The sequence below is a fragment of the Herpailurus yagouaroundi genome, unplaced genomic scaffold (assembly GCF_014898765.1).
Source record: "Herpailurus yagouaroundi ecotype Mexico unplaced genomic scaffold, PumYag 166, whole genome shotgun sequence".
Lineage (NCBI taxonomy): Eukaryota > Metazoa > Chordata > Mammalia > Carnivora > Felidae > Herpailurus > Herpailurus yagouaroundi.
In genome coordinates, this window is record NW_024412407.1 from 5,193,097 (window position 1) to 5,206,315 (window position 13,219).

At 52.6% G+C, this 13,219-nt stretch overlaps 1 protein-coding gene across 8 annotated transcripts in view; it reads left to right on the forward strand.

Annotated features, from left to right (window-relative positions):
• The window catches only part of FMNL3 (formin like 3), a 53,909-nt gene that overhangs the window by 36,951 nt on the left and 3,739 nt on the right, over positions 1 to 13,219 (forward strand). For 4 of the 8 annotated variants that reach the window (XM_040488218.1, XM_040488217.1, XM_040488213.1 and 1 more), the window contains exons 5-21: positions 297 to 380; positions 3,131 to 3,283; positions 4,504 to 4,612; positions 4,833 to 4,909; positions 5,259 to 5,352; positions 6,632 to 6,706; positions 7,488 to 7,598; positions 7,914 to 8,063; positions 8,466 to 8,567; positions 9,872 to 10,151; positions 10,616 to 10,684; positions 10,774 to 10,898; positions 11,098 to 11,300; positions 12,045 to 12,279; positions 12,446 to 12,514; positions 12,619 to 12,699; positions 12,789 to 12,918. In XM_040488218.1, coding sequence (XP_040344152.1) covers positions 297 to 380; positions 3,131 to 3,283; positions 4,504 to 4,612; positions 4,833 to 4,909; positions 5,259 to 5,352; positions 6,632 to 6,706; positions 7,488 to 7,598; positions 7,914 to 8,063; positions 8,466 to 8,567; positions 9,872 to 10,151; positions 10,616 to 10,684; positions 10,774 to 10,898; positions 11,098 to 11,300; positions 12,045 to 12,279; positions 12,446 to 12,514; positions 12,619 to 12,699; positions 12,789 to 12,918 — 2,147 coding nt within the window. Of the gene's footprint in view, positions 1 to 296; positions 381 to 2,525; positions 2,552 to 3,130; positions 3,284 to 4,503; positions 4,613 to 4,832; positions 4,910 to 5,258; positions 5,353 to 6,631; positions 6,707 to 7,487; positions 7,599 to 7,913; positions 8,064 to 8,465; positions 8,568 to 9,871; positions 10,152 to 10,615; positions 10,685 to 10,773; positions 10,899 to 11,097; positions 11,301 to 12,044; positions 12,280 to 12,445; positions 12,515 to 12,618; positions 12,700 to 12,788; positions 12,919 to 13,219 lie in introns of those variants that run through there. The other 4 variants (XM_040488220.1, XM_040488216.1, XM_040488214.1 and 1 more) reach the window with 3 other exon arrangements.

Sequence of the window (13,219 nt, forward strand, 5' to 3'; positions counted from 1 at the left end):
ACAGAAAATGATTGAGCCAGGTCCCTGGCCATTTAGGAGAGGATTCCTGAAAGCTTGTTTGGCTGACATGGTATTGGAAGGCCTTGTACCTTTCCCCATTCCTGGCTCCCCAACCTAGCAGAGGTCTAGGCCAGTGATGTGACCATAGATGAGTCTGCCATGGGTTTTGAACTTCAGCATTTTCCCAGCCTGGTGCTAAGTTCCAGAGGATTCAGGAGTGGGTGTTGGGTCAGAGGCCCCTCCTCACCCTCGACTCACTTTAGCAGACCCCTCCACTATGTTTCCTTTATCTGCAGGTGGGTGCGAGAGTTTCTGAATGATGAGAACAAAGGCCTGGATGTGCTGGTGGATTACCTGTCCTTTGCCCAATGTTCTGTCATGTGAGTACCACCCTGGGGCCAGGGCTCAGGACCAACAAGGGAGGACACAGTCCCATTCTGATTTGCTTAGGAGGGGTGAGGTTGCAGTAGTGAAGATGGGAATGGAGATCCCAGGCCAAGACGAAGAGCCCAGGCAATGGTGTGGGAATGGACAGGCAGCCAAGGGGATGTCTGGGATCTGCAAAGAATGCCAGGTGGGGAACAGAAGGAGAGCGATACGGAAAGGGCACTCGGGATCAGAACTCAAAGGATCCAGACTCCAGGCTGAGAGCAGTCAAAGGAAACGTCCTGGATCCTGGGAGAGATGCCTGGTGGGATTCATTCCTTTGGAAAATTATCTTTAAGATTCTCCTTTGGGTCTCCAAATGTGAGATGCGAGAGGGTTACTCCAGGTCATTGCTGAAAGGCCCTAGGAGCAGTGGACATGACCTTTGACCCAAACTAAAAATGAAGTATTCAGGAGGCTTTTTTAAGCAGGTTGGGGGTTGAAGGTAGCCCTAAGAGAATTGGTACAGATGAGAAGGCAGCATGAGGTGGTGAAGAAAACAAGGGCTTTCAAGTATGACAACCACAAAGCTGGTTGTGGGTCTCGGTTATGTCCTTTACTATCCATGTGACCTCAAGCATATTTACGTCCTCTTCTATAAAAGGAGATCCATGTTCCAGGGTTGTTGTAAGGTTTAGACGATAATGTGTGTAAAGCAGTTAGTGGTGTTTGGAACGTAGTAAGTCCATATTGCCCTGGCCACTTTAGTGTTAATTATGATTATTTAAGGCTGTGTAACCTACCATAATTACCTGAATATATGGAAAGAGGGATTATAGTGATCATTCATGTGATGACCAATAAATACTTCAGACTTGTACCCAAGACTTAAGTCAGCCCTTGGCTGACTAATCATCGCAGTTTGCCCAGGGCTTTTCCCAGTGTTAGCACCAAAAGTCCCGAGTCCTGGGAAACTCCTCAGTTCTGAGACTCGGTCCTAGCCTAGACTTTCACTTTTGTTGTTACTGTCCTTGCCCATGACCATTCTCCTTTGTCTAGCAGATCTTCAGTCTTCTCTCTTTAGGGGTTTGAACTAATGCCTCTCCTAGGTTTGGCCTGTCACTTTTTCCAGGTCACCCCCTGTTAAAATCAAGAGTGGCCTAGTCCTCATTCCCATTCCTGCAGAACTCATGCCTCATGATCCTCCTATCCCTTTAAAAACCACTCTTTTTATAGAAAGAAATGAAAAACATTTGCTGAAGTTATTTTTTTTTTTAATTCAGAGCTTTTATAGTAAAAAGATGTAGATCATTTTTCCAAATAAGCCTATCTCATTTGAAAAGCAATCAAATCCCAGCTGCTCAAAATCAAAATACACTGGATCCTCAGTATAGTAGTGTCCACAGCAGTGCCTTTGACTCTGTTTTTGAAAGAAAGATTCAGGGCAGAGGGAAGGGGGTAGAGGGGAAAGAAAGTGTGTTTTGAGAAGGGTTGAAAGGAAAAGGGTGAAGCCGGATAGAGTTTGGGTGAAGGCCTTTATTTGTAAACTGCATGTAACAGTGCTAGGGAATACTATTATTGATTGAGGGAAGCCACTGCCAAGCCACTGGCAAATTTCCCTGTCAGGGAGACTCCTCTAATGTTTACTTGAGAGCCCATCCAACATCTGATCGTCAAGACTCTGCAGCCTGCTCTGGCCCCTTTGGAATATTCAGATATCTGCAGATATCATTTCTCATTTCAGAAAGCCTTGGCCTCTGTGCCTTTGACCCTGGGGCTATGCATGTCTGAGCAGAAGGTTCCTTGGGGGAAGAGCCTGTAGGAGATGCTTGTTCAGTCCTTAATGACCTACTTGGGGGAGGAGGACAGGAAAGAAGAGTGGGGCTTGTTTCTCAGACGTGGGGATTTGTAAAAGACAGTGCCCCATGGGTTTGTGACCTCAACCTGCCCTCCTTGCCCTGGTCACACTCCCAAACTGCTGATGGTGATCACAGAAGTAGAAAGTGACAGAGAAACTGTCCCAACTCCTGTAGGCACTAAGGACCCCAGTCCACACCCTCGACCTGTGATTTCTTCCCCCAGGGAAGCTGAAGCCCAAGGAGCCTCTATACCAGAAAACCTAGAAGTCTCAAGTAGAACCACAGAAAACCCAGTCACTAAAAACCAGTGCTGGGATGGGACCATGGTACTCTTGAACATAGAGGACTGTCCCACTCTAGGTTGGCTGGGACCCCCATTCCCTTCCATTCAGACCTGCCCTCGTGAACCCAATTCAGAACCAACTGGGCCACTGCAGGGCACCCCTTTGGCCTCTGCCGCTTGCCAGCCAGCAAGACCTGCAGTTGACCTGTTCCCCACCACCCTTCCACAGGACAGCTTCTCCATGGGGAGCCACAGCTTCTCTGGGATGCCCTGTCTAAGGCCAGGAGTGCAGAAAGACTGCCAGCTCCCTGGGTCCCTTTGGGCCCAGGAAGAGGTCACTCCTGGAGTTGCCCGGCCAGTGGGGAGCAGCAGCTCACCTGCGTCAGCCTTCCCATGTCCTCCGGCCCTCTTCCTGGTTGCTGCCTGTGCCTGCACTGCCCTTGTCCTGTGTTGGTGGCTCTCCTGACCAGAGTTGGGTCTCTGCTGCCCAACTCTGCTTGCTCTTCTTGCCCTCTTTGCTTTTCATTGCCCTAGAGGTCTAAGGGGGGGGAGGTGGGCTTGCCAGGGGGCTTAGCACTGAATTTCTCCTGTACGTGCGCTTGTGTGTCCTTTCCTGCTCCAGGTTTGACTTTGAGGGTCTGGAGAGTGGTGACGATGGCGCATTTGACAAGCTCCGGTCCTGGAGCAGGTCTATCGAGGACCTGCAGCCACCCAGTGCCCTGTCAGCCCCCTTCACCAACAGCCTCGCTCGCTCTGCGCGCCAGTCTGTGCTCCGGTATGTGTGCTCTCGCTCTGCCCGCCTGCCTCCCGTCCTAGCCCCCAGTCCAGGTCATGGGTGACAGCGGTGAGTGCTCATTGCTCCTCCCTCCACTCTTGCTTCCAGGCTCAGCTCTCTTGCCCTCTGCCTGCCAGTCTGTCTCTGGTCTGTCCTCTCTGTCTCCTTGATTCTGCCCAGCAATCTGTCCTGGGTAAGTACATCACCCTCGGCTGTGCCCACCCCATCTGGGGTTCCAGCTCTCCCCTCTCCGCACTCCCCTCCTAGGGGCCCCCTCCATTCCTCTTTTTCACTCTGCCCTTCCTCCCAGCCTCTTGGGCAAGACTGTCCCTCACCCAGCTCCCTGGTCTTCACTGGGTGATCAATTCCTGCCCTCATGTCTGTTTCCCTCTGGCTCTGCTTTCTGCCCCATCAGCTGCTCCGAGACCAGCTCCCAACCAACCTACCTGCTGCTCACCTTCCCTTCACTTCTTCCTTTAGGACTTTTCTCTCCAAGGCTGCCTTGTGTTCATTTTTTTTTGCAGTATTTTAACAGACTTCCTGCCCAGAGGCAGGTGGATAGACCGGATGACTTTTCAGAGCCCCTCCTACACAGGGAGGCTTTCCTTTGGGCCCTGTGGCCCTTTCTGTGGTCTCTGTCCCTCTCGTGGCCATGCTTTTCTCCTGGTCTCCTTTGGGTTTTGTCCTTCTGACTCTGCTCATCATTCTAGTCCTGTGTGAGCAGCCACCATTTGTGCTTCCTCTTTCTTTCATGAAACGTCATCGGGGGCAAAGCCAGATGTAGCCCCCAGCCCTCCTATTGCCTTTGGGGTCTGCTCTGCCCTTTCTGGGACGTAGAAGTGGGATGGGAGCCAAGATGCTCCTGCCCCAGGGAATTTGTGGAAGATGCAGCGACTGGAAGGAGGAGGAGGGAAGGCAGGGATAAACGTCTCCCTGGATCCATCTGGAGGACTAGGAAAGCCTGCACATCTACTGTTGTACTTTGGAGGGCCCCTGGGCTCAGGATGGTTTGGGCACTGATTATAAAGCTGGGATCCTGGATATTTACTCACAAAGGCCTATTGCAGAGAGATGAAAACAGCTGAACACCCTGTCCCCTTCCTCCGTCCCCCACTCTCTAGGCTGTTGGGTCAAGGTCTCCTGTCCCCCTTTTGTGCTGCTGCTGTCGGGGTGATGGTGAGCGCTCCTAGACCCTTCATCAGCAGCACCCTCTTCCCCAGGTATAGCACTCTCCCTGGGCGCAGGGCCCTGAAGAACTCCCGCCTGGTGAGCCAGAAGGATGACGTCCACGTCTGTATCCTCTGTCTCAGAGCCATCATGAACTATCAGGTAAAGGGGCAGCACTAGCCTTGGATGCCCTGCCTGTTCTGCCTCATCTGCCAAACTAGAAGAGCTAGGAGGGCACCAGCTTGTAAAAGATGATTTTGAAAAAAAGAAAGAAAAAAAAAAGACACATTTGCTGGCAGGCCTATAGTCCAGGAGATCCAGCCGGGATATACCTTCCTCAGCATCAAGGTTTTCCTTCCTCTGTCCTTTCCCCTTGTTACAGTACGGATTCAACCTGGTCATGTCCCACCCCCATGCTGTCAATGAGATTGCACTCAGTCTCAACAACAAGAATCCAAGGTAAGTTCCTTCACTCCCCTTTCCTCCCACTGTGCCCAGGGCTCTGGAGATTTGGGCTCCACTTATCCCTTATAAGTCCTGCCTGGCTTTGGAGTCCTGTGGCCCTGGTCAGTGCCTTGGTTCGGCTCCCTCACTTCAGCTTAAGGAGAAGGAGTGTCCCTGGCTTCCCTCTGGTCTGCACAGCTTAGTGAGGGGCAAACTTCCTTCCTCTGCTTCCTTTCCAGAACCCACTCCCCTCACTTCTGAGGCTGTCTCCACTCTCTGAAGGGACTCACCTAGTTGTAGAAGTGAACTGTATGGTGGCTAGGGTGGGGAGCTAGGGTGTTAATTGTTTTTCTTCATCCCTTAGGACCAAAGCCCTTGTCTTGGAGCTCTTGGCAGCCGTGTGTTTGGTGCGGGGAGGTCACGAAATCATTCTTGCTGCCTTTGACAATTTCAAAGAGGTCAGTCTCCTGCATCTGTGTGTGTGTGTGTGTGTGTGTGTGTGTGTGTGTGTGTGTGTGTGTGTGTGTTTGGTGGGGAGGTGGGGAGCCAGGTAGGTAAGCACCCTTTCCTGTGATCTCACACATCCCGGTGATTCTAACATCTTGTGCTTAGCTAAGTAGCCAGTCCCACTGCTTCTTTCTTTTCTTTTCTTTTCCTTTTCTTTCCTTTTCTCTTTTCTTTTCTTTTCTCTTTTTGATTCCTTCTCTTTTCTTTTCCTGTTCTTTTTCTTTTCTTTTTGTTTCTTTTCTTTTCCTTGTCTTTCCTTCTTTTCTTTTCTTTTTACCAAAAACAGAACTTCAGTCTTAGCAGATCTTATGGCAGGACAGCTCCTGAATGGCCAGCTAAAGATGCCCTCATTTGAGGGCTGTAGTCCAGCAGCCCTAACCTGGCCATGCATCAGGATACCTGAAGAGCTTGTTAAACTTACAGACCCCTGGGAGGCCTGAGTACCTGTGCTTTAACAGGCTTCCCAGGTGGCTTTGAGGTGGTGAACCCACCGGTAGAACCCAAGGTAGATGTGTATGTGGTGGGAGGAGAAGACAAGCAAGGATCTTCCTGAGTTATTGGCTGTTATTGGTGAGGGGAGAGGAAGCTCCTACTTGGAATTTCCCCAGCCTCTGGCCCTGGCTGTGAAACTCTCATCTGCTTGAACGTAGGATTCCTCGACATCCAGTTGCAGCTGCTGGCCCCACCCCTTCCTCCTCTCTGGACCTTTTCCCTAGCATCCATTGTTCAAGCCAGGAAATAGCTCTTCCTCCTAGAAGCCAGAGGCTCAGAGGAGTCTCTGGACCCCTCTTAGCACAGGGCTTTCCTGCACCCTGTCTCTCTCCTGTGTCCCTACTCAGACTTCAGCCTCCTGCCTCAGCCATGGCCTCCAACCTTCCTCCTGCCTCCCTCCTTCCTTCAATAACTGGCCAACAGTGTTTCTTCTTGGCCTACCCCAGAGGCACCTAAAGTCCTGATTAATGGCACAGGCTTTACTGGGTTCCCTCAGCAAGTTGATGTGGGGATCAGGGACCCCGGGCAGATGCCAGGTCCCAGGCTTTCTTCTGCCTGACGAGTTTGTTAAACTTACGGGCTTTCTTCTAAGTGTCCCAATGGCCCCTTGCATAGAAAGAGTTGTAGTTCAACTTAGTCTGACTGACTAACCAGTCATGATGTTCCTGGGAGCCAGGGCTCAAGGGCTTAAGTTCTGCGTGGGATAGATCTTTTCACTGAGAAAGTTTGTTTGTTCAGGTATGCAAGGAGCTGCACCGCTTTGAGAAGCTGATGGAGTATTTCCGGAATGAGGATAGCAACATCGACTTCATGGTGAGGAACTGGGCCTGGGTCAGGCACATGCCCAGCAGGTCCCATGCTCCTGGAGAACGAGGCCAGGCCAACAGCATATCTTGATATTCTGTGTTGAACCTAGAAGGATTCTCTCTACTCAGTAAATGCTCCTTGTCTACTCACCTACCCTAGAGAGCTTTTAGAAACATCAGGGCAATGTCATTTTTGTGTCTTGGGTCTACCTCCTTTGCCCCCTTTTGTGGCCTTACCGTCTCTAATTTGGATCCATTCAGAGCAGCTTCGCTTTACCAGAGCTTTTCCTTTGGCTTTTCTTCCCTTCAGCCTGGGGTCTTTAGTTAAGTAGTGTTGTCTCAAGAAATACCTGCTGATGTACAAAGGAAATAAGTTGCATCTTCATTTCCATCTATTTCTTGTGTAATTTACTTGTCTTCATAAACTGAATATAAAGTTTGATATTTTTAAGTTAAAATACTCATTATTCCCAGAAAGACTCAATTTTTTTTATTCATTCCTTTTTTTTAAGTTCGTTTACTTATTTTACGAGAGAGAGAGAGTGTGCATGAGTGGGGGAGGGGCAGAAAGAGAGGGAGAGAGAGAATCCCAACGTGGGGCTCAATCTCACGAACTGTGAGATCACGACCTGAGCCAAAACCAAGAGTTGGGAGCTTAACTGACTGAGCCACGCAGGTGCCCCTAGTCACTCCTTTTGATTATCCACCAGATGATACTGATTCTAACACCCTGGCTCTTCCGTCTCTCCTTTCCCTTGTGCCTTTGACCCTCTGGGCTGCTTTTCCAGGTGGCATGCATGCAGTTTATCAACATCGTGGTGCACTCAGTAGAGGATATGAACTTCCGGGTCCACCTGCAGTATGAGTTTACCAAGCTGGGGCTGGAGGAGTTCCTGCAGGTGAGCTGGGCCGGAGTGCTCACAGGTGAGGAGCTGGGGGGGCAGAGGACCAGCTTAGTCACATCACAAAGGGTTTTTTCTTTTACAAGAGCCTAGTCACGGATGCTCCTGGAACCCTGCCTGTCTTCTGAGGCCTGGGTCTCAGGCCCTCCTGCACAGGGCTCTCCAATTAGGCAGCTCCACTGGGTGAGAATGTGACATGGGTGCAGAGGAACTCCTTGGGTCTTATGCTCTAGAAAGTGGTCATAGAGGGTGGTAAGGACTGAGTCTCTCTCAGGAGGCTCCCTCAACTACTACTCTCTCTGCTTTTTCCAGAAGTCAAGGCACACAGAGAGTGAGAAGCTGCAGGTGCAGATCCAGGCATACCTGGACAATGTGTTTGATGTGGGAGGTTTGTTGGAGGATGCTGAGACCAAGAACGTGGCCCTGGAGAAGGTGGAGGAGCTGGAAGAACATGTTTCCCATGTAAGTAGTCTTTTTTTGCTGCCAGGACCACTGTTGAGGGAGGGGAGAGGAAGGGGACATCTCAGTTCCAGGAATCTTGACCTGACCCACTTGCCTCCAGATTGAGTCCCAGGGAAGCCTTGGAACCCAGCATGCTCTGACTCAGGCCCTGGATCATCCACAGATTCGAACACACACTGACCTCCAGGACTGGGCGTGGGGTGGCCTCAGGCTTGAGAGAGGCAGATGTGGTCTATTTCAGGTGGTCTCAGACCCTGGGCCCATGGGAGTGATGTAGGGAAGCCACTGGGCCACGCTGCCTTAGAAGTAGAGGGGTACAGGGGTCGGGCCCAGGTCCTGACTGAGATAAAAAAGTACCCAGGCTTTAGGGTCAGCGCCAAATCTACCCTTCCCATCCTGTAGCTCACAGAGAAGCTTCTGGACCTAGAGAACGAGAACATGATGCGTGTGGCAGAGCTAGAGAAGCAGCTGCTGCAGCGGGAAAAGGAACTAGAGAGCATCAAGGTACCAAGTAATCTGGAGAAGGGAGTCTCTGACGGGTACTGGGTGCCAGGGCCTGGGGATCTGGCTTTTCTTTCTCTCTCCTTCTCCCTTCCTTCCTTCCTTCCTTCCTTCCTTCCTTCCTTTCTTTTTTCTTTCTTTTTGATATTTTTCCTATCAATTTATTTTTTATCTCTTTGCTCTTTCATATAGCTAGCTGCATCCTATTATATGAAGTGCATCTGACAATTGTAATTTTTTTAAATTATTTTTTTGATGTTTATTTATTTTTGAGATCGAAAGACAGAGTGCCAGCAGGGTGGGGCAGAGAGAGAGGGAGACACAGAATCTGAAGGAGGCTCCAGGCTCTGAGCTGTCAGCACAGAACCTGATGCGGGGCTTGAACTCACAAACTGTAAGATCATGACCTGAGCCGAAGTCGGACGCTCAACTGACTGAGCCACCCAGGCACCCCTGAAAATTGTGTTTTTTTTATGTGGCTTTTCTTTCTTGAGATTTTCATGTCTTTGAAAATCCAGATCTTGATTCACACTTGAGGCATTCACATGAGGGTGGGCTGATGATTTCACCCTAATTTTTAGTTGGAGAGGGAAACTGAATCCAAAGGGGGCAGGACACACACAGAGGAGGGTGGGAGCAGGTGGGGCCCTGCGTGATGAGAGGGCCGAGTAGCCCATGTGTTATCCACCAGGTATCCTAAGTCAGGAGACCAGAGGCTTCGCATATTTAAGCGCTTCTCTGCCCCTCACTTCACCTGTTGTTATAAAGTCATGCCCCAACCTACCTTTTCTTCCAGAGGGATACAATTATATTGGTTCTACTGAGCTTGGTCAACATCTGCCAAACCCCTGCTAAGAGTCCAAAGTGCTGTCCTGGGGAATGCAGAGGATACAGAGATGGCTAGGGCAGGCTCTTGTCCACAGGGGGCTGCCACCTGAGTGGTTCTACAAGGCCAAGTACAATGAGAGCAGTATCGAGGAACAGAGCACTGAGGGCAGTGTGGCAGGAGGCTAGAGGTGGGCCTGGGAGGTTTACATAGGAGCAGCTTCTGACCAAGGCCTTGAGGAACCAGCAAGACTAAGGCTGGGTCCGGGAGGAAGCGCACTGGAAGGTGCCAGCTGGGCCAACGGCTCTTCTGCTCATCTCTTGTTCTGTGGAACAGCCTCCCCAGCCCCCACCTGGGTTTCCGCTGCTCTCTGCCTCTGGGCACCCTCCCAGACACCCTAGCTGAGAGACCTGGGTAGGGGCAATGACTGCTGCGTGTGCCTTCCACTTACTCTTTCCTTAATGGTGCTGTCTCCCGACAGGAGACTTACGAGAACACGAGCCACCAGGTACACACCCTGAGGCGGCTCATTAAAGAGAAGGAGGAGGCCTTCCAGCGCAGATGCCACTTAGAGCCCGGGGCCCGGGGCCTGGAGTCAGTGGGCAGTGAGGCCCTGGCCCGGGTAGGCCCTGCAGAGCTGAGTGAGGGCATGCTGCCCTCCGACCTGGACCTCCTGGCTCCAGCCCCACCACCCGAGGAGTCCCTGCCTCTGCCTCCACCGCCAGCTCCTCCCCTGCCCCCTCCACCACCCCCATTACCAGGTGAGGAGAACCCTAGGAGTCCTGAAGGGCAGCCTCATCTTGGGGCCAGACCAAAACCTGGGCCCACAGTGCCTCCCTTAGGGAGAAGCCGGGGATGTGGGTAGAAGGACGTGAAGTCAGGTGGGGGAGGGTTGAGGGAGGGCAAGAATCTGAGGGAGGCTCAAGTTACTGGGCAGGGGGTGTCCAAGGGTGGACGTGGGTCTGTTTTAAGGATTATGAAGGTGCTGCTCCTGATTCCTCTGTGGAAAGCCGAAGAGAGGGCTTAGACCAGAGCAGAAGACAGGGAGCCAGAGGCTAGTGAGACCTGCCCTACCAGAGTTAGGACCCCTGGGAGCCGGAGGGGCAGGGAGTTCACACATCCTCTTTCCCCAAGAGACTTTGAAGACAGGTTGGGCAGCACTGGGGAGGGCGTCTCTAAAGAGGCTTTTGGACCGTGGGTCACTATGGCATTTGTTTTCCCCCAGACAAGTGTCCCCCAGCCCCACCTCTCCCTGGCGCTGCTCCCTCTGTGGTGTTGACAGTAGGCCTGTCAGGTGAGTGTCCCCAGGACTCTGGGCAGGGCTAGTGGGATGGAGAGAGAGTGTCCTTGGCCCCAGCCTCACTGAACCTCCTTCCAAATTAGCCATTCGTATCAAGAAACCTATCAAGACCAAGTTCCGGCTGCCTGTCTTCAACTGGACAGCACTGAAACCCAACCAGATCAGCGGCACTGTCTTCAGTGAACTTGATGATGAGAAGATCTTGGAGGTAGCAGGGCCTGGAGCCCTCAGGGGTGGGGTTGAGGGCTGGGGACTAGATCATGCTGTTAGCCAGATCTCCTGGCCTTGGAAACCCCCTTAGAATCAGGCCTCCGTGAACCAGAGCTGAATGGACACTGGGCGTACTGCCAGGGGCCCTTTAGTAGAATGAGGTGACCGCATTGTCCCTTCTTGTCCACTCCTGCCAGGATCTGGACCTGGACAAATTTGAAGAACTGTTCAAGACGAAAGCCCAGGGCCCTGCCCTTGATCTCATCTGCTCTAAGAACAAGACAGCGCAAAAGGCCGCCAGCAAGGTGACCCTGTTGGAAGCCAATCGTGCCAAGAACCTAGCCATCACCCTACGCAAGGCTGGCCGCTCGGCCGAGGAGATCTGCAGGGCCATCCACACGTGAGGCTCCCACTGACCTCGTCCTGGTCCCCAGCCAGTTGACAATCCAGTTCTCCACCTACTATCCTGACTTTCCCTGGATTCTAGGGCGTCGACAGATGTGTCTCCCATCCTTCAGTCATTCACTGGCTTGGCCAGAACTTAGTATATTTGTGCTGTGTGCCAGGCACCATGTGAGGTGCTGGGCATTCAGCACAAACCTTCACTCAAGTTGCTGCCAGTCTAGGCAGAACAGTTCAGTAGCGTGGGTGATAACCACCTAGGTGGCAGAGGTACAGGCAGCTTTAGGGGAACAGGGCAGGCCAGGTAGCTGAGCTTGGTGATTCAGGAAGGCTTCCCAGAGGAGGTGAGGAAGTATATGAAGTCCATTTCAGTGCCTGGAGGGAGAAGCTTGGTGCCCTACGTACTGAAAATTGACCATGACTTCAGCATAGGAGGGGAGTTGAAGAGACAGGGTAGAGACAGGTGGGCAGAAGTCTTGCAGGCTGAGTCTCATAAGCCACACTCAGATATTAAGATTTCTCCCTAAGGGCAGAGGGAGGGCGCTGAGGGGTTTTAAACCAGGCCATGGACTGTTCACCTAGGATGTTACTCACGCTCTGATAGATGAGGCAATAGGCCCTCTAGGCCTCTGGCTGCATCCTGCTCACCGACCCCACCGGCAGTCCCTCTAGGAGCTGGAGAAAAAAAGGATGATGGGTAATGGGCAAATGCAAGACCTGAACTAAACTCCCTCCTGCACAGGTTTGACCTACAGACCCTACCAGTGGACTTCGTGGAGTGCCTGATGCGCTTCCTGCCCACAGAGGCTGAGGTGAAGCTTCTGAGGCAATACGAGCGGGAGCGGCAGCCCCTGGAGGAGCTGGCAGCCGAGGACCGCTTCATGCTGCTCTTCAGCAAGGTGGAACGGCTAACCCAGAGGATGGCTGGCATGGCCTTCCTGGGCAACTTCCAAGACAACCTGCAGATGCTCACGCCGGTATATCCTCTGGCCCAGTCGGGGTCATCTGCGGCTACCCCTCCACCTGCCAGTCCCCTCCCTGCCCTGTCAGTCCGTCCCCGCCAGCCCCTCTCAGACTTTGCCGAGCCCCCCCCCCCCCCCACCCCCCGGCCTAGGCTCACACAGCTCTTCATCTTCCTTCCAGCAACTCAATGCCATCATTGCAGCCTCTGCCTCTGTCAAGTCCTCACAGAAGCTGAAGCAGATGTTGGAGGTGAGGAGATGTTGTGGATGCAGGCACCGGTGGGCCTGGGGCCTGGGTGGAGGAAGGAGCCCGCAGGCCATGGCCTGACTTCCTCTCATGCATCTTTTGGATAGATCATACTTGCACTAGGGAACTACATGAACAGCAGCAAGCGAGGAGCTGTGTACGGCTTCAAGCTCCAGAGCCTGGATCTGGTAAGATGGTGGGGACAACCCAGGGCCAGGAAGCCTGAGGAGCCATGGTGCTCAGCCCTCTCTCACCACCCCCTGCCCCCCTCTCTCAGCTGCTGGATACCAAGTCCACTGACAGGAAGATGACACTGCTGCATTTCATCGCATTGACCGTGAAGGAGAAGTACCCAGACCTGGCCAACTTCTGGCATGAGCTACACTTTGTGGAGAAGGCTGCAGCAGGTAAGGGGAGCTTGGCTCAGCGAGCCTGCTCTCGTGTCTAGGCCAGGACAATCCCAGGAAGCTTAGGAGAGGGAACGCTTGGGTCCTTTGTTTCTGGCCTTTGTTATCTCCCTTCTGGCCACTTCAAAGCCTTCCGCTGGGGCCGTGGGTAGGGGCCACCCCCGAGGGAGCCTTCCTGCAGGCACCCGCCTAGCCCAGCCTTTCCCATTTGGGTGCCATGGGAGTAGGCAGAGGAAGGCAGAGGTGGCTCTTGATTCCCAGCTCCCTCGTGCTGGCCCTGGAGACTGCATTCTCTCCATTT